We start from the raw sequence: 26,353 nt of genomic DNA on the forward strand, positions 1-26,353 counted from the left end.
CACGCGCTTGGAGCACTGGTGCCTGGAGCTGCCCCTGGCTACAGAGGCAATTTTGTGTTGAGTAGGAACTGTAGCGTACAGGCATTGAATAATAAACTTCTTGTTATTGAATGCTTTCTATTCATCTGAATTTATTTAACAAATTGCCAAAGATGATAATAGCCAGATATGCAGGTGCAGAACTCCTTCCAGTGTTCAACTTGGCATTTGCAGAGTCAACATGAGGAACTAAAGAAACAGCATGCAGACCTCGAGGAGGAACACCGAAAACAAGGAGAAGACTTCAGAAGAACATTCAGCGATCACAAGCAGAAATATGTACAAATACAGGAAGAGAAAGAGCAGGAACTCTCCAAGCTAAAGGGTATATGCAGCCTAACTCAGTCGTACTACACAGCTTAAAACTCTTCACCTGCCACTGCTTTTTAAACATAGAAATCAATAGTGGTGTGTGTGACCGAGAGTGGAGTTGGGCATGCGTGTAAATGGCGCACTCACACACACCGAGCATAACAGGTCATCATTCATGCTCACTCAGCATTTTCTCCTTTACTAGTCAGTTTACATGTTCTTGCTACTGAGTTTTGCCATTCATATCTCGGGTTCTCAATCCTGTATTTCTGGGACCTTTTGGGAGAATTCCAACTAGAGTATGTTTTGCTTTTTTGACTCTATCTTGATTACAGATAGGGCAGGGTTCCTGGCCTGAAACATTTCAAATGTTGGGGGCTGAAGTCAAATGCTCAGCTCTGAACCTGCCTCCACATTCAAAACTGGGAAAATTGGGCCTGATTTTGGATCTCTTTCTTAAACAACCAGCCTCTGATGAAAACGCAGTTGCTAGTTCTGTTGTCAGTTTAACTATGAGCCCTTGGTGAAGTGACTTCACATTCTTTACCTCATTTTCCCTGTCTGTAAAATATTAGAATATTTTTCTCTAAAATAAGGATATTTATCTACCTCACAAGGATGATGTGAGAACTAATTAGTTAGTATGTAAAGTACTTTGAAGCATAACTTATTTTTCTCCAAGTGTCCTGTTTTGTGTCAGGAGGATCTTAGAATACAAATGGCCTAAAACAAAAGATCGGACTCATATTCTTCCTAAACTGGAGGGCTATTGCCACACCCTCCCATGCCCCACCAACACACTCACCAGCTTTGGAGCAGGGCCGCCCAGAGGATTCCGGGGGCCGAAGCGGGACCCGCCGCCGAAGCACAGCCCGGTCTTCGGCGGTAATTCGGCGGAGGGGGGCCCCCGCCGCGGGTCTTCGGGGCACTTCGGCGGTGGGTCCCGGAACGGAAGGGGCCCCGCCGCCAAGACCGGGCTGCGCCGGCGGCGGGTCCCGCTTCCCTCTGCCCCAGCCCCGCCCGCCCCAGCCTCTTACCCCGGCTCCCTCCTCACCCGGAGTCTCAGTGCCTCGCCGAACAGCCGCAGCGTGCGGCCGGGCGGGGCCTGAGCCCGCCCGCTCAGAGCCGCGTGGGAGGGGCAGGGCTGGGAGCTCCACGCCGAGCGGAGGGAGCTGAGCTCAGCCCGGAGCTCCCAGCCCCGCCCCCTCCCCACGCGGCTCTGAGCGGGGCGGGGCTCAGGGGCCCCGGCGGAGACTCGGCGCTTGATGCGCTGAGGCTCCAGGAGAGGGGCGGAGGCGGGAGCCTCCGCTGTTCTCCTGGGGGCCCCTGCGGAGCCCGGGGCCCAGGGCAAATTGCCCCCTTTGCCCCCCCCTCTGGGCGGCCCTGTTTGGAGCTGCCTAAGAGATGGGAGAAAGATCCCAGCTCCTGAGGTGGCTGAAAGCAAATCAGAGGTGCCAACCCATACAGAACCCTGAAGCAGAAGGCTGGATTTGGCATGCTGCTGCTTTCCTTCTTAGTGGTAGCATCCACTCCTCTTCTACCACACTTTCCAGTTCCATCCCACACTTCCATCCCCTTTGAGTTCACATGTCTGCTGCTCCTCTGGTCACTGCTTCCAATTAAACTGCTGAGTCTTATGGGAGAAAATTTCCAGACTCCAAATACAGCCTGGAGAGAGGTGGTGGCTGGGGGTTATTACTCTGTTAGAGTCCCAGTATAGCATCCAGGATCCTGGCTGAAGCTTCTGCTGTTTGCAATCTCCCACTCCTAAATATAGGACATACCACTAGACCCTGCCCTCAGCCAGGAAATGAGAGTATGGTCATACAAAAATAAATTTAATCTAGAAACTGGTGAAGTGGATTTAATGAACTTGGCCTTGAAAGTTTAAAGTTGTGTTTTTGTATAGGGGTGAGAGCAACACAATGTCAGCACAAACACGTTTGATCTCTGTGCACTGATCTCATGTGTTTTACTACTGCAGTTATGTGGTATTTTATGCAATTTTTATAATAATCCTTATTTTGTACATCATCTTGAATTAGGCTTTAAGAGTATTTAAGAGCAAATACTTTAAAACTTGTGGTATTAAAATTATGAAAGTATAAATCCGATTGAGTTCAGTCTTTGCGTTCTGTTTTGTTTTTAATAGAATCTCTGTATAATTTGCGAGACGAAAATAGACAGCTAAGAAAAGCACACCAAGATATTCATACCCAGCTACAAGATGTCAAGGTTGGTTTCTGTTCCCTAGAAATAGACTCTCCTCCTAGTGTATGTGAAATGCTTTGCCATTATTTCAACAACTTGGAGGTAGGTTATGATGGAACATGACTAAAATATATTACTTATCTCTTGCCGTCTATACTTTAGCTATTCTATAATGCTAAAACAATGATGGTGAATACAAAGATGGGATCAGAGGAAGAATAAAATTAATATAGTTGGGCATGATCCAGCATGGTTTTGAAATGGCCCTGTCTATAAGACTGTTGGGGTTTTAAAATTCTGTTTTGTTTTATTTGCAAAAGGAAAGGTTTCTTAATAAACGGTCATTTGTCTTTTGGTAAATAATGTTAATATTGAAGTGTATTCCATTTCAGGTCCTATCTCTCCACATCTGCTCCAACTTTCAACTGTGGTTACAAAACTCTGGGTTTAAATTTGGTGTTTGCTGCTACCACTCTGATATTGAACTCCATATTAAACACGCATTAAAAAAAAATCAGTGTGTTATTCTCAGTTAGGATTTTTAAGTTGGAAAGATCTGTCGGGATATATTTCAATTTAAGGTTAACCTGGTGCAATCCAGGACAAACGATATGAAACATGTAACATTCTTCTTTTTTATGTAGCAACAACATAAGAATTTACTCTCCCAACATGACCAGCTTGTAGTGACATTGGAAGACCACAAGAGTGCACTAGCTGCTGCACAGGTCAGAAAGGAAAACAGAATATCAGATCTCCTTTTTATGAGATCTGTTTAATCTTCCTGGAACCTTTTTTATCTTATCTCAACTGACTATAATCTTATGCATGCAGCTTTTTGCATGGGAATCTGCAGTTAACACCTTGCTACAAACTCAGGGAAAAATGCATGCCTTGAAGGGCTGCTGCTAAATTTGAAATTATAGCAAATTAAATAATTGTTTTGGTCTTTGACAGCTCCATTATGGGTCCAACTGAACATATGAGTTACTGATAAGAGTGGTATAGACTGCAGAAGGCTTTCCTTTCTTTCTCCTATAGAGCTTTGGTTAACTCAAGGTGTCAGGACGCTGACACTTGAGGAACACATCACATTTAAAGAACTGGTTCACTTAAAAAGCCAGTGTGGTCTAGCTTTGTGTACGTACTAGCACAGGGGTAGGCAACCTATGGCACGCGTGCCAAAGGCGGCACGCGAACTGATTTTCAGTGGCACTCACACTGGCCACCGGTCCGGGGGGGGCTCTGCATTTTAATTTAATTTTAAATGAAGCTTCTTAAACATTTTAAAAACCTTATTACTTTACATACAATAGTTTATAGACTTATAGAAAGAGACCTTCTAAAAACATTAAAATGCATTACTGGCACGCAAAACCTTAAATTAGAGTGAATAAATGAAGACTTGTCACAGCACTTCTGAAAGGTTGCCGACCCCTGTACTAGCATAACAAAGCAGGTGGAGTGTAAAGGACTAGCTGGTGCAGCAGAGACATAGTGTGCATGGAGGAACATAGAACAGCACATGGGCTTTGGAGACACTAAAAAGGAGGAGCATTAACAAGTTTAAAAAAATTGTATGTACGAGATAAAGAGCTAGTACCTTGATGGCAAATTACACAGCCGGCCAGCTATTCCAGTAGTAGCTACATGTTCCCATTAGTGTGGTATAGGTCTGCTGCTTATCTTGGGAAAACTATTACCAAAAGAACAAGGAGGATAATGATGAAAAGAGAAGTTCTGGGGGAAGCTAGGATGGTAGTTCCTACCTTTAGGTTAGTATGGCAAGAGAGTGGATCAGGAAGGAAAACAGGAATCTAGTGTATATAAAAATAAATACTATAAAAATCTTTGGACTCTTGAGTGGGAGCTACAGGATTAAGTGTTCCTTCCTAAATTCTGTTTGCTGTTGAAGGTAGGTTATATACTAATAGGCAGGCCAGTGTTTTGATGTTCTTCCATAATTGTATTTTGTAGACTGAAAAAAGTAAAGACATGGCATTTCAGATAGCAATATGTGCTGGAAGCCAATTTTTCAAAGTAGCAGGCAATAATCTTTCTTCCACTATCGGCCAAAGTCCAGGGGTCTGTTTGCTAAACTCTTCAAAAATAGGTCTCCTGTAATCCCACCTAGGGCCTAAGCTGAAGCCTGATAGGAAACTTTTCATTGATTTCGCTGAGCTTTGGCTCGTCCCCTTAAACACAAAACCTACACTTGCTTTTCTTTAGACTCAATCTGTCCACATGCATAATGTTACACTCATCTTATTTAAACAAAGTACTCATACATCTTGTGAATTCTCTGAAATCAACAGGCAATACTTAACAAGTTTGCATAGCTTTTCTTGCAAACCTGCTGAAGAAAGGATTCACAGCAGTACTACTCAGACAAACCATTCAAAAAGGCACCCCGTCATTGTTGGATATATGGTAGATATTTAAAAGGATGGATAATGTCAGCAGTCAAATATTTGTGACCTGAATCTTTAAAATACCACTACTTATGTGGATTTCTATAGCTCAAAGAGCCAGAAAAATTAATATACATTATAAACTCTATTTTCATGCCAATATTAATTCCCTTTAGGCTAAGACCTTGGATGACAACTTTTAGCCTGGAATGATTTGTGTAGTGGGGTGGAGTATAGCTTCAACCTTTGAGTCCTGAATTGGAGGAACTGAGAACACTGTTAAGAATATCCTGTATATAGTAATCTCTCTATATGGCCAGTAAGGGGAAAGGAAATTTAGATTCAAGGATAACCTTTTATGTTTAAGACCCTTAATTCGAGTTTTATCTAGGGACTGTAGTTAACATTGTCTTTAATCTTTTCTGAAAAATGCATAGTCAGAGACTCCAATGAATCAAGCAGGGGAGGGGGACACAGAGAAAGTGAGACCTCTCTCCAGAAAAGGCAGACTTGTAATTACTTCACATTCTGCTTTGCTTTTAGGCCTGTCCATTTTAATCGATGCCATAGTGTTTTGAAGATGCTTTGAGGTGCGTCTAACTTTGGACCTATTATCACATACTGCATCATGTCAATCTGTAGCACTGTGGATTTTGTTTTGTATCAATATTATACATTGATATGATATGATGCATCATGTCTGTCTGATGTACTATTGATTGTTATGATATTACATCGAGTACACCAAGGGACCTACACAGTCACTGGGTGTGTACTGTAGCCAATTGCTAAACCTTCATTTGGATTTTTTTTTTTAATCACCAAAAAAATGTTGGAGTTTTTACCAAAATAATAACTTGAAGCATTTCGTTTTATTTACTCCAGTCAGTATTTCCTCACATGAGTAACAGAGAATCTGATGCCTTTAGAACCCACTGTTTCCCCTCAAAACAAGAAAGAATGCTTTGAGTTATTTTTAAGTGTTGTTTAAAGCTGAGTGATTGTGTGGCAAGTTTTAGCTCCAAATAGTGTTAAATGTTTTCCCACAGAGTTATAAACCTTAACACAAGGAGAGGGGAAGTGGAACAGGAGAAGGTGGAGGGGTTATATGTAAATGGTAAGCTGCAGTGCTAGGCACTACCTTTCGTGTATCTGATAGATGTAATTGATTATGAAAGATGCCCCTTCTGAAAATACCCTGCTTTCTGAGTTGAATGGTTTTTCTTGTACACCTGCTTTATGGGGAGTGGCTTGTGAAATTTCCCAATCCTGCCTGAATGTCCAGCATGGGTAGCTTGCTGAAAGTGAACAGATCTTCCATTGGCCTGAAAAACAGCAGTGCAGTTGCAAAAAAGTGGATCCCTGACATCTTACTTTAGGGTGAGAAGGGATGTTAGCAGCTCTAAATTTATCTTTTCCCTTCCCACTCACTCCCTTCCACCAGTGGAAGTGTTGTTACTTTATTTGTTGTTTTCCATTAAAGTTGCTCCAGCTTGATTGATTTTTTTTCTCCCATAATATTTTCTCTTGACTCTTGTCTTTTGGTAAAATTTATCTAAAGGTTGAAGATAGCTGAGAATTTTTAATCACTTGTGACTTTTTTTTTTTTAAACTTGATTACTGTTTCTAAAAAGAATTGCATCTCTTGCTACTGAGCAGATGAGAAAAAATCCACGGCACTCTGTTTCTTTCATTTTAAAGTGTGCAAAGAAAATTTAATCATTCCCTTCAGCTCTTCTTCTGCCTGGCATGAAAAACTAATAGCCATCTCTGTACTGTAGGGATTTTCCTGCGTGGTTTGTATTTGCATGTTCACTGTGATTGATGAATATGTATTAAATCACAGCTATCTAATGCATGGAAGAAACCAGTCTTAAAATCTTGATGTTTGATCTGATGTGCATGTTGAGTGATTCTGTGTACCCATTTTGCCAACAAACTCACTCCGGAGTGAGTGTGTATTTTAATAACATGCTTGTCTGGTGTAGTACAATAGGTATATTTCAATTTTAGTCCCAGGTAGAAGAATATAAACAACTGAAGGACACACTCAACAAAATGCCAAGTTTTCGACAACCTGAAAAGTTAGAGCAGCCAAATGTTCCACAGGAAGTGGCAGTGGCAGGAGCAACACCTCCAAATAGTGACCTCCCACCACATGAGAAAAATGCAGTTGAAGAGCAAAAAGAGGTGAAAATCACTGGCTGCTGCAGCAATTTTTTTCCCTGATGATTTTCAACAAGGGGTTGATGAAATTTTTTGGACAAAAGTCTTTTTTGGATGAAAAATGCAGATTCAAGTAGTGTTGAATTTGCCAGATTGTTTTGGTTGAAACACGAAATCTGAATGTATCTTTTCAATATTTTACAATTCAAACATTCTTAGCTACATGAAAAGAAAAGTGCAGGTTTACATGTAAAATCCGGGGATGAGCTCTTATTTGACAAGTTTCTCTGCAAGCTGAGAATAAATATTTCTGAATCAAAACAAATAGGCTCGGAGCAATTAGATTTATACATCAGTAAATGTTGATTTCATCAGACATACACAAACGGATGAAAAAAGATTTCCATAGATGAAAATCAAAATTTACAGATTTACTTGAGAACTTTATTTAAACATTTACTTTTGACATATTTTGACATATGATGTTAACAATTTGTGTTTTAACTGTTCTACACTCTAACTTCTTGAACCTCAGCATCTACTGTCATTAAATTATTGTGTGAAACCCCACATTTTGTGCAAATGTGGACATTTAATATTGATAAAAATTGAAAAAAATGCTTTAAAATAAACATCAATATTATCCATTGCCATGATTAAAAATTGAATTCTGCCAAGCCTAAAAATAAAACACTTTTTTTTTTAAACTGGAAGATAAATATTTTGAGCTTCATTTTAGATTAAAAGTAGGTTGAGTTATTTTATGTCATTGTCATTTTTTAGTTGCATAGATCCAAGGAATAGATTCTCATACCCATGCTCACATTGAGTAGTACCTTACTCCAGAAGTAGGCCCGTCAGTTCTGGTTATTGAGTGAAATTCTACTCTGCTCGAGTAAGTATATCAGAATCTGGGCCTTAATTTTTATTGTGGAACACAGCAGATTTATGCCACCTTTACTCGTGTGGAGTAATATTTTACTCCACAAGTTATCACTGACTTCAGTAAGACTCTGTTTTTAGAATAATGTGCTGATCATCATGAGTAAGGTTGGAAATCTCACCCTTAGCATTTTCTAGAACATAACCAAATCCGAGTATAAATTATGAGTCAGATATTCAGCAACTACTACTTTTTGCAGGCACAATTTTGTGCCCTAAATAAATTGTATCCTCTTGTGCCAACAAGTAATGTGGATGCACATATTAATAAAAATGATTCCATTTACATCTACAAATAGGTAGACAGATGTCTAGCTGCTGCTTCAGATCACGTTGAGGTCTACATGAAAGAGGTCTTGAGTGGTTATCAGACCTAATCACTAATGATAATAAACAGGTGGACATTTTCTTTTATGAACATTATAAAATATTAAGCCTTTATGGAAGTAATGCAAATGTTTTATAGTGTCATGGACTCTAGAAGTAGACATCTTTGAAATATCATGGAATTAATTTATCATTTTACACAGGTACCCCAGAATAAGGAGAAGCCACAGGAAAGGGAAGAAATAAATTCCAAGAGAAGAGAAGATGGAGATGAACCTTTACATTTGGGCAGAAAAGCAAATGAGGGTCACCCTCACAAAGAACTGAATATTCAGGAGCAACAAGAAGCAGGAGAAGATGAAGAGCCACACATGGACCAAGTTGAAGAAGAACACAAAAAAGAACTTGAGGAAGAGGAAATGGAGCAGGCAGGGCAACCTGAGAACTTGGTGGAAGAACAGGATCAAGCACCAGAAGAACATGACTGGAAAGAACGGGAACATAAAGAGGAAGCAGCCAACATGCTGGGTGAACACATTCACTCAGAGGTGCAAGATTCTCTTCTCAACAATAGCCACCCTTTCTGGCACCTGTCAACTGCAGGCCCTGCTTTGCACCTGCAATTAGTTGCAGATGTAATTAGTATCATTTGGATTTGCAGGCAGTTGAGGAGTAAGGCGACATTTAAAACACAGCACTTAAATGCCTGGGACTCTAAGCATATGCTTAAAGTTAAGCACATGATAAAGTGCTTTCTGAATTGGGTGTAAATGTCTAAGTGACATTAATTCCACTTGCAAATAACTGCAGGTGCAAAAGGGAAGCCACATTGAGTCCAGTCTAAAGCTTGTGGGTTGTGGGACGGGAGGTTTGTGTTTGAGGTTTTTTGGGGGGGGGGATTTTCTTTACAATATTAGATTTGAAGTTTCATCCTGTCATAGCAAATGCAATTACATTTCCCTTTCAGTTATTGGTATAACTTTAGTAAAAACATTCTTCATTCAAGTGTTTGCTAATATTTTCACAGAGCATTTTAGCTGTAAGATGAACATGCCTAGAGGAGCAAAGGGAATTTAATGAATAGTAAAGGCAAGGCATATTCTGTGAAGCTTTAAATAGAAACAATAGGATCTGGAAATACATTCTGGGTCAGGTCTCAAGCAGAAACATGCATTTGTTGGTCTCATCCAAGTCCCAGTATGCATTTATCCATCTAACAAAACAATCACAGAATTCAAGCCTGATAGAAAAACGTTGGCTGAGGTGCTTTGGACTGGAATGGTAGGTAGGGACATAGTAGGCTGAGGCTATGATTTGGCTGCAATGGCAGAAGATTGTGCAATACTTGCCTCTATTGTGCCTGGTTGCAAACAATGTTTAGTCTCTTATTTAAGACCCAGTCAAGCTCTCATTCAAGTCAAGAATAAAACCACCACTGAATTCCAATTTTGTTAGTAATCTCTATATTATTCCATGTCTCTCATTTTTTTAGTAATGTATCAAAAAAAAACTCCCTAAAAAACAATCTGGCGATGCTTTCAAGCTGTATCATTTACCCAACTGTGTTTGAGTAGGTCAGCACAGTTTGCATTTAGTTCAGATATTACACAGGATGTATTTGGAGTGTGGGTTGGAGGACATGTACTATATGTTGGTATGTATTGGAGATAGCCATAGGATAAACTGCATTTATCACAAACCTTTGATTCTTTCACCTACACTCTGACAACATGTTCAACCCTACCTCCCGTGTTCCTTCAGACAGCCAATAGTAGCAATATTTTTTTAACCGAGGCAGTGTCAGATTTATGGTGCTAAAAACTTTATACCACAGCCTTAAAAAAAAAAAAAAAAAAAAAAGCAGCTGTGATTATAATGGGAGTATTTAATGTGTAGCTTCAAGTAAGTTGATGAAAGCTTCAAGAGTGAAGTTTGACTCTGTGATCACAAAACAGCTATTTATACATTGTTCTCCATCTTATCCATTGCCTGCATAATTCTCCCTCTCCTCCCAACCTCTCCTTTTCTGGCATCAGTGGTTTTAGCACGTCCATTGCTGGTAATATGCGTTCTACCAGGAAAACCATTCCGATAGTGAAAGGAAATAGGTACCCAAGAAGGCAGGTTCGGAAGTGTATACAAACATGTTTCTTTCACTTCTTGACACAGAGTGTAACAAAAAGATACAAACTGGCCTATGAAGAACAGTTGGAACAGCAGCATCTGGCCGCCCGAAGAGCTGAAGAAGCCAAACAGCTAAGGGAACATCAGGAATCTCTACACCAGCAGAGGCTGAAAGGGCAGTTATTACGGCAGCAGCAGCTTCAAGAAAAAGAGCTTGCACTACGGAGACAGGCTGAACGAGGAGAAGAGCAGTACAAAAACCAGCTAAGGTTAACAACTTCCCTTACATGTATGCTGCAGTCTGCACTCTGGGTTTCATGGGGGATGTCAGCACTTCGGTGTAAACTGCACCTCGAGGAGACAGACATACCCTGCTAGCTGTCATCACGCTAGTGCACTGAAAATAGAGGGTAGCTGTTGAGGTTGGAGTTGCAAGCGGGGCTAGCTGCCCCGAGTACATGCCTATTATCTTGGATGTTTATACATATTTTCCCAGTACAGTCATGTGGCTTGTTTTGTGCTACCTGGTTGTTATTCCATACCCCAGAGGTGGCTACACGTCAGCAGAGCTGTACATAGACAATTTCAGTTTTTGAAATGTGTTAGGATCTTTTAGGATGAAAAGCATCCCCATCAGTAGAAGATATTTTAAAATAATGTCATGAGAACTTGATGCTCGTGAAAGTGAAGGACCAATATCACTTGCTTCGTGTAGCCAATAGCATGAGTTAAGGATGAACTTTTAGCATTAACTCTTTGGATTTTATTTAAAAAAATTGGTTTGATTCATATCCACGATGTTCAAACATCTTTGTGGCCTATCAAAATAAAGAACCTTTGAGTGTACATCAAGGTCCTGTAAATGTAGCTTATAGTCTATGTACTGTAGATTATCTTCTCTCTCCCCCCTTCACCTCCTTTCAGTCTCCCATTTAATAACTGTCTTCAGTTAATACTCCTTCTGCTCTCCTGCTTAGATAATTTCAAAGCCATTAGTGACCTTCACTTATTTTTTGAAGCTCAAACCTATATAATGATCTTTACAGAAATATTTTCTGAAACACAGAGTAATAGGGAAATATTAACATGAGTAATAAAAAAAAAAAAAAAGAGCCTTATTACCAGGAAGTGAATTAGTACTGTCCAACTCCTCAATTCTAGAGGGAGTGCCACATAAGCAAACTCCTTGCCAGATCAAAGCCTAAATTGCTCAGGTACATGTGTATCACTTCTTTGCTTTGGGACCATTATTTAACAGCTTTTTTAATACTAGACTCTTTGATTTCATTTCTTAGCACCCTACATTTTCAAAGCACTGTACAGACACTAACTTGTGTCCTTATAACAGCCCTACGAATAATCCAATACTACCCACCATTTCTGTAGATAGGAAAACAGATGCAAAGGCTAGTAAGGTATCCTACACAAAATTGTCGTGTTCCATAATGTATATTTCCTTTTTAAAATGCTAATGGAAAAACTTAGCTAGCAGGAAAGTAAACCTGGGAATCCTTAAAAAAAAAAAAAAAAGCCAGAACTGTCTCTGTGAAACTGAAACTGTATTTTTGCATACAATTTTAGCCAACAAGCTCATTATGACAATATGGACCATGATATTGTACAAGGAGAAGAGGGGCAAGGCATCCATGAAGAGGATGGAGGTGAGACTGAATTTTCTTTCCCTCCCCACCCAGTCTGAAATGTCTTCAGTGTCAGATTGTCTCATCCATTCAGAAATAAATATTGCTGCTTTGGATTCCAGTAAGCACTGTATTTTCTTTACAATTAAAATCAGTGACTATGTTTCATTAGTGATTTGTGATGGTTGTATTGCCTAAGATATGGGTGCAGTTATGATTATATACAAACAAGAGGAAGGACTGCCTTGTGGTGAAGGCACTAGACTGGATCTCAGGAGATTTGGGTTCAGTTGTTGGCTCTGCCACAGACTTCCGGTGTAACTTCAGGCCAATCACGTAATCTTTCTGTATCTCAGTTTCCCATCTGTAAAATGAAGCTAAATCTTTTGTCTGTCTTGTCTATTTATATCATAAGCTCTTCAGGGCAGGGACTACTATGCGTACGCACAGCACCTACCACAATGGGGCCTTTTTCTCAGTTGGGGACTCCAGGAGCGACTGTAATACTCATTCTAATAATTAATTTTGTCAGTGTATGAAAGGGACAATCAGCACCAAGATGAAGCTGAAGAAGTAGAAGACCAAATTAATGCAAATGAGCAGCAAGAACCAGAGCAAACAGAGAACCAGCAGGCAGATGGGCCAGCGGTAAGACAAATCTGGCTGTTGAAATAAGATCTTGGACACAATTTAAATTCTTTCTTTCATTTTATTTGTTTTGTTAGAAATGAGCAGGGTCATCAGTGTTGAAGGCATTCTGTCTTTCAACACACCCCAGATCTGTGCTTCTGATATAACCCTGCATGAGGATTTTGACACTGTTGAAACTTAAACTGGGAACACTCAGATACAAAAGCAGTAAACAAGCATTTCATCAGCTGTCCATCACAGTAGATGCCACCTTGGAGGGGGGAGAATCCAATGCTACATAAATACCTCATTATATTTTGTTCAGTTTTGTGGTGTATACAGGATCTTGCATACATGCATCTTTATTTAGAATACTAGATTGTGTGGCAAATGTTTGAAGAGAAGAATATATATTAGCCCAAAGATGTTACTGGTGCCTTGGATAATAAGCATAAAGGAAAAACAGCATTTATTGAATAGCAAAGGTTGAGGAGCTATCAGGCATTTTCTCCCTTAAGTGGGTGAAAGTGAAAAATCAGGATGGGGGTGGAGGGTAATTGGCACCTGCATAAGAGAGAGCCCCAAATATCGGGACTGTCCCTATAAAATCAGGACATCTGGTCACCCTACCCTTAAGTAACTGATACAAATGCGGCTCAGGTCAATATATCACAGCCTAGGGTAACATGGAGAGCAACTTTTGTGAGCTATGTGGAGTCAGGCCTGATCAGAGTTTGACACTTAACTATTCTGACCTGTCTTTGTTGTCCTGACTGAGCTGTACTTTATCAGGTGTTATCACCTGCTGTATTATCAATAACCGAAAGCCTTGCAGTGGAATGAGCCTATGTGGAATGACTTAGTAGCCTCAGTCTAGTTCCTAGTAGGCAGATGTATCCCAGCTGTATCCTTATTCAGAGCTGACGTACTTATTTCCAGTGCTGTAAATCTGGTACTTTTCATAATCACTAAGGTTTTGATTCAGTGCCCACTGAAGCCAATGGAAAAACTCCTATTGGCTTCAACGGGCACTGGATCAGCCCTGAGGTAACTATTACTATAATAATTTTCAAGTGAAATGGAATTGCTGAGACTAATATACTTATACAATACACCTTTCTAAAAGTTACAGAAGGCAGCTGTGGAAGATGTGAACCCAGCTGATGATCCTAACAATCAGGGAGAGGATGAGTTTGAAGAAGCTGAACAAGAGAGAGACGAGAATCTGCCAGATGAGAATGAGCAGCACAAACAAAATAATCAGAAGCAGGAGAATCCTGAGATGGAGGAACATTTGGTGGTGAGCGGATAAAAGGAAGCATCTGTAGAACATGTGCAATTGTGTGTACATATTAACAGCTATGTTGAGAATGGCTATTCTAACGATGCTGTACGAGGAAGGACAGTACATTCAAACATTCAAACTGTGATACCAAGACACTGACCTTTGTTTTTGTTTTAATTGGGCAGTTTTTATACTATATACAGTACACACAGGTAAAATTACAGAACAGCTTCTTGTGATATCTTGACTTTGTCTCTAATCCCATCACCCCCATCCCCGCTGCCAGGCTCAGTGCCCTGTTTTGCTACCATCCCCCTGTCACCTTGTACACTGCTCCCTGCGTGAACAACTTCCCATTATAATTCTCCAAGCCACTGCCCCTTGTTCACTCATATCCCTCATAAAGAATTTTACTTCCTCCATGATTCCCACAAGCAAGGTTTCCCAATAAACAGCCTGGTCTGTTTTTCTTCTGTGTGTACCATTGCATCCTGCCTATTGTATTTGCCATTAGACTGTGAGCTTCGTATGGCAGGGACTGTATTTTTTCTCTGTATGCTGTATGTAGTCTGATTTGTGTTGTGCAATGATTTCATTATAATCTGTCCACTGTCTTTTTTTAATTTGACTTGGTGTAAAGGATGTAACCAGTCTAATATTAATGATATTCAACAAATTAGCTACACTATTATTCTGGAATATAGGATATTTTAGTTACAGTGCAAGTAGTTCTAACCATCTGGATTACTAAAATTAAGTGACGTGCATGGTAGAACTAAGTTTCCATTCTGTTTCTGCAGATGGCAGGAAATCCTGACCAGCAAGAAGATAATGAGGATGAACAGTACCAAGAAGAGGGAGAAGAAGAGGTAATAAAAAGAGTGTAGAGTATATGTGGAACTCAGGTAGCATAACAGATCTCAATTCACTTTGGTGAACAGTCAGTTTTATAAAAGTATCATTTTTCCCTTAGTAGCTTTTGGGAAGATGGGAAGTGATCATCACTTCTCCCTTGGTCATTGATGTAATACTTCAATCATAATTTTTTCTTTTGAGTACTTATGCTGATGTATGGCAGTCCATTAATTTCCTACGTAGTTTTTAGCATTAATTATGCAGTTACTGAAAGCATTAAGCTGATCACAACTCAGGAAAAAAAAACACAAACCTCTAGCCCTCCAAGTGTCACTGAAAGCCTCATTGATACTTCATGCTTTAATCACATACCTCTGTTTCATGCAAGCAGTTTTCCCAGTTAACTACCGACTCCTTAGCTCAGACTAATTTATCCGTGGCTCATTAAAGTAGTTTGAGCTATTTAAGCTCCCAGTATGCATGCAACTGAATAGCCAAGAAGCTGTCAGTACATTGCTTTCACACTGAGAAAACAGTGGAAACAACTTTGTTTTTCCTCTTCAGAATTTTGAGTTGCATGCTAATCATGGATGCCTCTATGCTGCTCTGCAGCTCCTCAACACTTAACTAATAACGGCCATGTCCTGCTTTACCTGTAGTACTGTACTACAAAGCAGTGGATATGATTGCTCAATGCTCACTTATGAAATTCTGCTACTTTTTGTTTAGATTAAATGGTATGTATTTAACATTTGTCAGTTTCTTAAAATATGTTGAAATCAACCCAGGTCATTAGCAACTGGTATTAAGTTGCCTCTGGCAGTTATTCAATGTTTTATGTGAAACGATTTGGTGTCCATAAAAGAACTAACTGGTACCCGTATTGGCAGTATTTACAGAGTAGTTGAGAATCAAATGAGTATGGAAAATGAGCTACTCTCCCCAGAGGCAGATTACAGTTTGATGGGGCTCTGGGCCAGAACAGGTCACCCCTTCCACCTGAAGCCCCTCTGTTCCCCCGCCTCCCTGCACTCCTGCTGGGGAGCAGGGTCAGGGGTTTTTCCCCACTCCAGCCAGTGCTCCTGCTGGGGAGCAGGGTGAGGGTACAGGGGGCTTTCCTCACTCCAGCCAGCACTCCTGCTGGGGAGCAGGGTCGGGGCACAGGGACACCCAATTGGCCAGGGACCCTGGGCACAGGCCCTGTTGGCTCAGTGGCTAATCCGCCACTGACTCTGCCATTCCTAGCAATAGTCTTTCCAGCAAATGGATCCAAGTATATCACGAGAGCAGAGTGAGGAACTTTACACTGCTGCTCCTTACAAATTTTCCTATAGACAATAAGAAAACATTTCAGTACTGGTGAGCCACTGGAATAACCAGGTTTAAAAAAAAAAATGGGCTGGATTCTAATTTTCACCATTCCCTCTTTATGCAACTCTAGCAGTGTAAAGGAGCCATAAATCAGTAGTAAATTACATTTTCATCCAATTTAAGACCTATTTATGTAGCTAGAGTGGTGTAAAAGGACCTTAGTGTGAATGTGAGTTGGGTCCAAGCCTTTTCACTGTGCCCAAGCAGCCAGAAACTGTCACATTGGAAAACAATTAAAATATAATCTTTAGGTTTCCTGCAACTGGAGTATCCAGTTAAAAATCACATCACTTGATCCTATTGCGATTCCATGAACTCCCCGAAAAGGCAATAGGAATCTTGTTGGCAAGACTGGGGCAAAATAAACCTGCAGAGCTGCACAAGAAGACTGACATATAGAATCGTAGAAGATTAGGGTTGGAAGAGAGCTCAGGAGATCATCTAGTCCAACCCCCTGCTCAAAGCAGGACCAATCCCCAACTAAATCATCCCAGCCAAGGCTTTCTCAAGACGGGCCTTAACAACTTCTAAGGATGGAGATTCCACCACCTCCCGAGGTAACCCATTCCAGTGCTTCACCACCCTCCTAGTGAAATAATGTTTCCTAATATCCAACCTAGACCTCCCCCACTGCAACTTGAGATCATTGCTCCTTGTTCTGTCATCTGCCACCACTGAGAACAGCCGAGCTCCATCCTCTTTGGAACCCCCCTTCAGGTAGTTGAAGGCTGTTATCAAATCTCCCCTCACTCTTCTCTTCTGCAGACTAAATAATCCCAGTTCCCTCAGCCTCTCCTCATAAGTCATGTGCTCCAGCCCCCAGATCATTTTCGTTGCCCTCTGCTGGACTCTCTCCAATTTGTCAACATCTTTTCGGGGGGGGGGGAGAGGAACTGGATGCAGTACTCCAGATATGGCCTCACTAGTGTCGAATAAAGGGGAATAAGGGGAATAATTAGTTCCTTCAATCTGCTGGAAATGCTTCTACTAATGCAGCCCAATATGCCGTTAGCCTTCTTGGCAACAAGGGCACGCTGCTGACTCATATCCAGCTTCTTATCCCCTGTAATCCCCAGATCCTTTTCTGCAGAACTGCTTCTTAGCCAGTCGGTCCCCAGCCTGTAGCAGTGCATGGGATTCTTCCGTCCTAAGTGCAAGACTCCGCACTTGTCCTTGTTGAACTTCATCAGATTTATTTTGGCCCAATCCTCCAATTTGTCTAGGTCACTCTGGACCCTATCAGCCTTGGGGTCACTACACATACTAGTGAAAGAATATTAAAAAGATTAAGGAGGAAATTGGTCTTTTGTATACACCGCTAAATGTCAGTATCACATGTCAAGCCTGAAATCTAATTATAGGAGCCTCCTGATGGGATTGATTTAATCAAAACCACTGTACAGACTTAATACAATAGTTTTAATTTTGAAGGAGAGGGACAAACTTGATAAAGAAATCTCAGTTCCAGTGTGTGCATGTGTGTTGGCTTGTAGTGGGGAGCACTGTATGACAATTGTACTTTAAATTCAGACATTTCTTTTCAGTGCAGATGAACAATGTGCTGGTGATTTTTTTTAAACAGGGTTTTTGTTTTGTTTTGCATTTTAATACTACAGTAGAACCTCAGAGTTACGAGCTGACCAGTCAACCCCACATTTGGAACCGGAAGTACGCAATCAGGCAGCAGCAGAGACAAAAAAGCAAATACAGTACAGTACTGTGTTGAGTGTCAACTACTAAAAAAAATAAAAATAAAGGGAAAGCAGCATTTTTCTTCTGCATAGTAAAGTTTCAAAGCTGTATTAAGTCAATGTTCAGTTGTAAACTTTTGAAAGAAGAACCATAATGTTTTTGTTCAGAGTTACGAATGTATCAGAGTTATGTTCGTAACTCTGAAGTTCTACTGTAGAAGGATTATACTTGCCACACGCTAATTTTAAAGGAAATCAGAAATCTGCAGAGCTGTACATTTGTGCCTTCTAGGTCCAAGAAGATTTGACTGAAGAGAAGAAAAAGGAACTGGAACACAATGCTGAAGAGCCATATGGTGAAAATGATGAAAATGTAGGTACATAATAATAGTAGGTTTAGTTGTCTTTAACAAAGCTACAGTCATGGTAGACGTTACACAATAAAGGCTGTAGCTCACTTTTAAGCATAAAATTAACTTTCAAAGTCTGCCTCAACTGCCTCCTGCCCTACTTCACTTCCTGTTCCTCCCAAAAATCCTTTCAACCTGGAGAGCCTTCAGCTCTAGCATCTAGAATTCCTTCATCAAGTCTTCCAGCTTCACATGAGAATCACCCCTTTTTCCATCTATTATTACCTAGTTAATTGTATCTCTAAATTTGCTTCCCACCCTCCCACACACATATCCAGGCTGCAAATTCTGTGCTGTGCCTCCAAGACACACCGCCCAGAAACTCTACCTGAATCCATATTGTGTTGTGTAATTTGCTATTCCGTCATGTATGAGGATTATAGAATTCTATAAATATTCCATTATAACCACATTTAATAATGTAACTCACTAAAGGTATGATCCTGCTACTGTGAAATCAATGGGACTTTTGACATTAACTTCAACAGGATCAGACTGTAAAGGATGAAACTTTCATCCCCACAGCCTCTGTGGCATAATACAGGGCTATAAAACCACAGAGATAGATAGGGGACAGTCCCCCTGCCACAGAAATTGTATAGGACAGCTGCAGCCTGCCTTATGTAGGCCACTTTGCAAGCCTCAACATAGTGGATGGGGTTATGGCAGACCGATAGCTCCACCAAGATTTTGGGTTATGACGCATCAGCTTCCAGAGCATCCCAGAATTTGGAGGCTTAAAGCCACCTTTGCCCTCACTTCCTCAGAACTATAAGTTCTGTCCTGCCCTGCACCAGAATTTTACCCCAACCCAGCCATGTGTTTTGGGATATGCTATAACCACCACACAATATATATTTTTAAAAGATTTATGGGTAAATGTATTTGTGCTGTTCCCCTGGTGTTATCTGGACCAGTGATCTGCTAGGTCACTCCAATCCTTGACTATGGGAGCCACTTACCCTGCTCCGCTGTGAGAACCCCCACTCCTGGGCTGTTCACGCACAGCCTCTGGCACGTAAGCTGCTCCTTGGATTGTGAAACCGAATGACACTAGCCAGTACCTCCGGTCCCACACAGAACCCTAGGAACCTTTGTCTTGCCGGGTCCAGTTATGCCCGCTGGACACTGCAAGCTTATAGGAGTTTGTCATTTTAACAAAGAAATTGATATGTACCAGGCTTGTTATCCCAAGGGGAGTCTCTGTCATGTTTCAAACCAAACAGACTGCTTCAGGTAGAATAAACAAACAAATTTATTAACCATGAAGATAGATTTTAAGTGAATAAAAGTCAAAACATAAGTCAGATTTGGTCAAATGAAATAAAAGCAAAATGCATTCTAAGCTGATCGTAACACTTTCAGTGCCCTTACAAACATAGATGCTTCTCACCACAGGCTGGCTGATTGCTCTTCAGCCAGCCTCTCCCTTTTGATCAGCGCTTCAGTCACTTGGTGTGGTGTCTGTAGATGTAGGTGGAAGAGAGAGGAAGAGCATGGCAAACATCTCTCCCTTTTATCATGTCCTTTCTTCCCTCTTGGCTTTGCCCCCACTCCCCTTCAGGGTCCGGTGAGCATTACCTCATTGCAATTCCAAACTGGCCAAAGGAAGGGGGGGTGAGTCACTCGGGAGTCTATCAGATTCTTTTGATACTGCCTAGGCCGGCAGTGAGACTGGGCTGGGTTTGTCCCATACTTGCCCTGATGAGGTGTGAACTGCTTCTCTGGTCTTGGAGAGTTTTTGCCTGGGCTTGCTTTAAGCCACGAGGATACATTTGCAGCCTCATAACTATATATATGAAATTATAACCTATAACATTACTATAACAATTACTATAATATCACTACAACAACCATGCTCAGGGCATCATGAGCCTTCCGAAGACATTCAACATGACAAACTTTGCATTGGATACCACACAATCATTTTACAAAAGTGAACATGGGGGTGCTGGGTGTTCCCCTGAGGTACAGAGCGTCACAGTAGTTTCACTGAATCCTTCCGTTTTTGTTTTATCTTTTCAGGCTGATGAAAAAAACAATGAAGCTGCAGACCGTGAGCAAGGAGATCACGAAGAGAACAACCAAAAAGAAGGTCATGAAGAAAATTATGAGGAGGAAGAGGAAGATGAGGAGGAAGGTGGCGCCATTGCAGCAAAAGCCCATAGAAGAGGGGAAATGTAACTCTTTGTTGTTTTATGGATCATGTTCAACAAAAGATTCTTGCTTGAAACAAACTTTTTTCTAAGGATATTTAATTACAGTAATTCAAAGTTTGCCTTTTATGTTTTTTACTTTTCTATTAGATGCTTTCATACATATATGTGAATACACTATTTTGATATTCTAGATTAGCATCTCTTTTATATTAAGGCAACACAAAGACAGACAATGGAATAGGTCTCATTCTTGTCATAATTCTGGTAATGTTTTAAAAGAGCATAAACTTTCCTGTTATCCAAGTTTGGAAAGAGCATTCGGTTTACACTGTAACTTATATGTGAAGTGATCTCGTGCCTAAAACTACTCAACCTTAGTCATTCAAATAATTTCATTGCCTTCAGTGATTCATGGGTGAGTAAGGGCTAGCTAAATTACACACTGAAGCCCCAATCCTGAAATGCTTATGTGCTTAACTTTTAGGCCACCATGAGTAGTTTCATTATCTTTAAGCATGCAAATATTCCCATTAAAGCCAAACATGAGCATATGTGTTTGCAGGATCAGGTCTCAGCGTGTAGATGCAGTGCAACTTTAAAACATGCAAGCTATAAAAGCTTTAAGAATACGGTGCTGTTAATAGCTGTTAAGGTTAACAGCTGTTTATGTACAATTATTATAAACTTAATTTTAGTGTGTATCAGGGTGCTTCAGTTACAAAAATCCCAGCAGATAATAAAAGATGATCTGCGGGTAAAGTACGTGTAGAATGCATTATGTAAAGAACTACTCAGACAATCAGAGATGCAAAATCAAAATAGTCCCATCAGTTGAAAACTGACTCTGCACTAGAAGAATGAAGGTTTACAGGAAGAATAACTGGGTGATACTCAAACTAGTTCATAAAATGTTTATCTGGCCCACTATCATCAAAACATTTTAATGATCATTTGTGTATAAGGCCTGTTGAACATGCATTTTGGAGAGTAAAAGGGCTTAAGGCATTTTAAGTGAGTTAATAGGACTGGTACAAGACATCCCCTTCTGAATTTAGGCCCCCACATTTCTTGCAGCGGTCATCCAGAGGGATGTCTATATATACTGTTGTGCTCAGCTGGTGAAAAGCAAACCAGTGACAAAACTTCTGTAAGCACACTGCAGTGTGTTTTGCTTCCCTTTAGCACTGTATGCCAAAATGTTACTGTACCGGGCCTCTGGTAGGTTAGTATTAAGTATACCAAGTCCTACAATTAATGTAATTGAGGTGCATGAAAATATACAATATTTGTACTGTTACACACCTTTACTGTTTAAATTAAAGGGGTTAGGCCTAAAGGCTATAATCTAACCATTGTGGTACTCTTGAATTAACCGCTGGGGAATGGAAATCTGGATTTCCTAGGCTATGTCCCATTGCTGGAAATGAGGCATACCATCGCTACAAGCGTGAAGGTGTTAATATATAAAGGAAAGTGTGTTTCTTTCTCTTTAATTTTTTTTGAATGATACATAAGTAATATTTTTAGTTTAACTTTTTAATATGATTGTAATTTAATTCAATTTCTACTAACTCAATTATACTTTTTTAAAGATGGTTTTACTATTTCTAATTTTTTTTTTTAAAGTGCCCTATATATTTCTTACATTTCATAGGAATATTTTGGTCAACGTGTATTTTGGATTTTCTGGTTACCATATTTACATTATGTATAAAAATGCCTGTTTATGTAATTCTGTAAAATGTATAATATGTACATAATCTTCAGAATACAATTATTTTGATAAATTGGTCTTTTTTTTTTAATGTCACTGTTGCAGAACTTAATTATTTGAGGCATAATAAAAACTTGCCTGCAGTCAATAAAGCTAGAATGTGGGTTACCAATCTTTTTGCAGTGTGACGTTTTATTGTTGTTTTTCTACATGTCCATTCTTACCTTATGTGAATATGTTCATGGGGTGAGGGTGGAGAGAGGACTGCAGCACTGTACAGCAGAGGTGGGATTTTCAGAAGCACTGCATGATGGCTTTATTCAGTTTCCAGGGAAGTGAGTGGTAAAATTCCCATTGAACTCAATCAGAGCAGAGTATGGCCAATGCTTTGAGCTCTTCAAAAATTCCACTGTAATTGTCCGAAGTGTTATAATACATTGACTGATTTAACTGTCTGTAGCGGGCAGGGCCAGATTAAGGCATAAACTAACTAAACTACATTTTAGGGCCTCGCAATATGAGAGGCCTCTAAAAAAGAAAAAACTGACTCCATTACAAATAAAGGAGATATGGGAAAAATTAGATTTTCTGTAACTATAGACAGTTTTGATCAATTATGAGAAAAATATACACATCTGGCTACACACATCCTTACCTACCCATGCCCTTCATTAATTGTTCATTATTGACAGGCAGGAGGCCAGGGCTCAGAAAAAAACAATAATTGCACTTGTAAAATTATTATTTCTATAAGTCTACTATTAGTCTCCTAAGGCTGCATCTTGTTGGCCAGCTGCTACTGGTAAAATTCCGACCACGCCTTCATAATTTATTTAAATAAATAGCTAATCTCATTGCCGATAAAATGAGGAAAAATGTGAGGTCGGAGATGGCAGTGTTGTGAAACAATCTTGCCAAGCTCATACTCATGGGACTCATCTTGGGAGTGACATCATGTAAAGCGTCCCCCTTGGTTGCGAATAGCTGGAAGGCCGCTATCTTTTGTGTACAGTCCAGCATGCTCAGTCATATAGTGCCTTCGCTCCTGTTTTTCTTAATTATTAGTGTGTTCTTTCTTCTTTTGATGTGTACATATGTACAATTGTGTATTTTAGTGTGCTCACCGCTTTCTGCTTCATGCGCTATCCATACTTCACATGATTGAGTTTGCAAGTGATCGTTTTATGGACTTGGGTCGAGCGGATTTTAAGGCAGATACATTTGTGTTGGCTTCCCTCCATCAGTTTCAGGAACCTTCACAGTAAATATCAGAACAGGGGTGGCCAACCTGCGGCTCCAGAGCCACATGCAGCTCTTCAGAAGTTAATATGCAGCTCCTTGTATAGCACCGACTCCGGGGCTGGAGCTACAGGTGCCAACTTTCCAATGTGCCGGGTGGTGCTCACTGCTCAACCCCTGGCTCTGCCAGAGGCTCTGCCTCCACTCCACCCCTTCCTGGCCCCTCCCCTCAGCCTGCTGTGCCCTTGCTCCTCCCCTCTCCCTCTCAGTGCCTCCTGCACACCAGGAAACAGCTGATCGGGAGGTGTGGGGAAGGAGGGGGAGGCGCTGATCGGGGAGGCTGCTGGTGGGGGGAGGCACTGGGAGCAGGGTAGGGGAGCTGATGGGGGGCTGCTGACGTATTACTGTGGCTCTTTGGCAACGTACATTAGCAAATTCTGGCTCCTTCTCAGGCTCAGGTTGGCCACCCTGTATTGGAGAGTGCTGACGAAAGGATAACTAGAGGGTTTTGAGAGACGTGAAGGAAGATATACATATCTATCAAAATTCTGATTACATGGTGAGCAAGTTATTTCAAACAAACAAACAATGTGCATATGTAATTTATAGGCTATTAAAGCCTATAATATTCATTATATTTGCTTGAATATAGGCTAGTTTTTCCCCCCCCCACTGTCTTGTCTAGAGATTACCAGTGTTTTTTTCTGGTAAATTCTCTCCTTCACACATAGAGTTTGTTGTCACTTTGTGTGTCTGAGGTGTTTACTCTAGAGCAGTGTTTTCCAAACTTGAGACACTGCTTGCGTAGGGAAAGCCGCCAGCAGGCTGGGCCGATGTGTTTACCTGCCGCGTCCGCAGGTCCGGCCGATTGTGGCTCCCAGTGGGTGTGGTTTGCTGCTCCAGGTGATTGCAGCTCCCAGTGGGCGCAGTTTGCAGCTCCCATTGGCCTGGAGCAGTGAACCGCGCCCACTGGGAGCCGCGATTGGCCGGACCTGCAGATGCGGCAGGTAAACAAACCGGCCCAGCCCGCCAGGGGCTTTCCCTACACAAGCGGTGTCCCAAGTTTGGGAAACACTGCTCTAGATTAATTAGTGGTGCTGGGGGAGATAGGATAGAGCAGCAAACACGAACAGAGATCCCTGCCTAGAAAATGCTGCAAGAAAAGCTATCTACCCTAAGCATTGTGTGCAGGGCCAGCTCCAGGTTTTCTGCCGCCCCAAGCGGCAAAACAAAACAAAAAAACCAAAAAACCACCACGCTGCGGCAGTGCGATCGCTCCACTCTTCAGCGGCAAGTCCTTCGCTCCAAGAGGGACTGAGGGACCTACCACTGAATGGCCGCCGAAGACCCGGATGTGCCGCCCCAAGCACCTGCTTCTTTAGCTGGTGCCTGGAGTCAGCCCTGATTGTGTGCATTGAAAGTGACAAACTCCATAGCTTATCATTTGAGGACATAATCAATAACTTTGCTATCCAAAAATCACGACAGAAAATGTTTTAAATTTCAGTGTTAAAATGAATGTGATGTGCAAACAGACATGTGATGTGCAAACAGACATACTGCAGGTTGTCCTGCTTCCATTAAGTAGGCTGGTCTGTGTAACTAACTGCTTTTGTGTTGCTGTAAACAAAAGTTTTCATATCTACTAATTAAGAAATCAGATGAAAATATGTTAATTTCATTCTATTTTTACAAGTTCGCCTTTGTATATATGCAAATATAAAGCTTTCATGTTTATATATTCAATGTCCTTTCCGTGAAAATAATAATGTAATTTTTTTTAAATGGTATGGGGGCCTCTTACATTTGCAATAATTTAGGGCCTCAGAATGTCATAATCCAGGCCTGGTACCTGAGGTCTTTAAGCCATATTTGATAGCCATATTGATCACTGAACTGCTCTACACCTTCCCCATCTAACAGAACATATCAAAGAAGGAGAAGAAGTAATGACAGCAGCAGACATTGCTCCCTTAAGTCTTATGATTTGCTCCTACCTCAAGAACCAGTTACCCCTCCTCCCCCGCCCCGTATTTACCTAGCTGGAGGCTCTTGGTGCCTCTGGTGGCTGTTCAAACTAGACATTCTTGCTTTTCATGGCAGCAATGCCATTTCCAGTGGAGTGACAACAAGATTGCCAGCCACCGTGGGAATGGATTTACACTCATGACAATACTGATTTTTCAGATCGGTCACCAAACCAAAAATACAAATTATTTGCTGAGCTCCACTTAACTGCTTTGTGGAAATCGAGCCACTGTGATTCCAGCTGTTTTATCATGTATTTAGTACTATTTGCTAAGGATGTCGTCGTATATTCTTTCTTTATAGTGCAGTAGTGCCCCAAAATACCAGGCTGTGGTTTTGTGGTGATTACTGTGGCTTAGTGGAACCTAAAGCCAACAGCAGGATTGGGGCCAGTATTGTTTTTTGCTTGAACCAATAATTCTTAATTCATACAGCCGCCTTCTTTAGAAAGAACAACATGAGTTAATGCCTAATGAGAACAGATCAAGAAAGTCTTCTGTTTTGCGAAAAACAATGAGTAGATAAATACTGTCCTTCACAAAGGGCTTATTCAGTTCAGAAGAAGGTTACTCAGACTGAAGATCAAGGGCTTCAGTAAGAATTAAATGTCCCTTTACCGACAATAGTATTAAATAATCACTATAGATTTTTTACAGGTGCTGAGAGAGAAATGGGGCATGTTTTGGAAAACATGGTAAATCTGCTTAGATGCTAGTTTCAAGATGGATGAACGGTGTTGAGTTTTCTTGCTGTTTGTAAAATGCAGGGGAGTCTCTCTTGTTTAGAAGTTGACTTTTAA

General features: G+C 40.8%; 1 protein-coding gene across 11 annotated transcripts in view; it reads left to right on the plus strand.

Moving 5' to 3' along the window:
- Nucleotides 1-22,074, plus strand: part of GOLIM4 (golgi integral membrane protein 4) — a 66,481-nt gene extending 44,407 nt beyond the window's left edge. For 4 of the 11 annotated variants that reach the window (XM_039488568.1, XM_039488574.1, XM_039488576.1 and 1 more), the window contains 12 exons: nt 214-364; nt 2,504-2,586; nt 3,207-3,290; nt 6,987-7,163; nt 8,612-9,043; nt 10,578-10,801; nt 12,114-12,193; nt 12,705-12,820; nt 13,929-14,102; nt 14,888-14,956; nt 18,297-18,377; nt 20,440-22,074. In XM_039488568.1, coding sequence (XP_039344502.1) covers nt 214-364; nt 2,504-2,586; nt 3,207-3,290; nt 6,987-7,163; nt 8,612-9,043; nt 10,578-10,801; nt 12,114-12,193; nt 12,705-12,820; nt 13,929-14,102; nt 14,888-14,956; nt 18,297-18,377; nt 20,440-20,598 — 1,830 coding nt within the window. In that variant the 3' untranslated portion in view covers nt 20,599-22,074. The remainder of the gene's footprint in view (nt 1-213; nt 365-2,503; nt 2,587-3,206; nt 3,291-6,986; nt 7,164-8,611; nt 9,044-10,577; nt 10,802-12,113; nt 12,194-12,704; nt 12,821-13,928; nt 14,103-14,887; nt 14,957-18,296; nt 18,378-20,439) is intronic. The other 7 variants (XM_039488567.1, XM_039488570.1, XM_039488569.1 and 4 more) reach the window with 7 other exon arrangements.
- Nucleotides 22,075-26,353: the final 4,279 nt, after the last annotated feature.

Source organism: Mauremys reevesii, linkage group 9 (assembly GCF_016161935.1).
Source record: "Mauremys reevesii isolate NIE-2019 linkage group 9, ASM1616193v1, whole genome shotgun sequence".
Taxonomy (NCBI): Eukaryota; Metazoa; Chordata; order Testudines; family Geoemydidae; genus Mauremys; species Mauremys reevesii.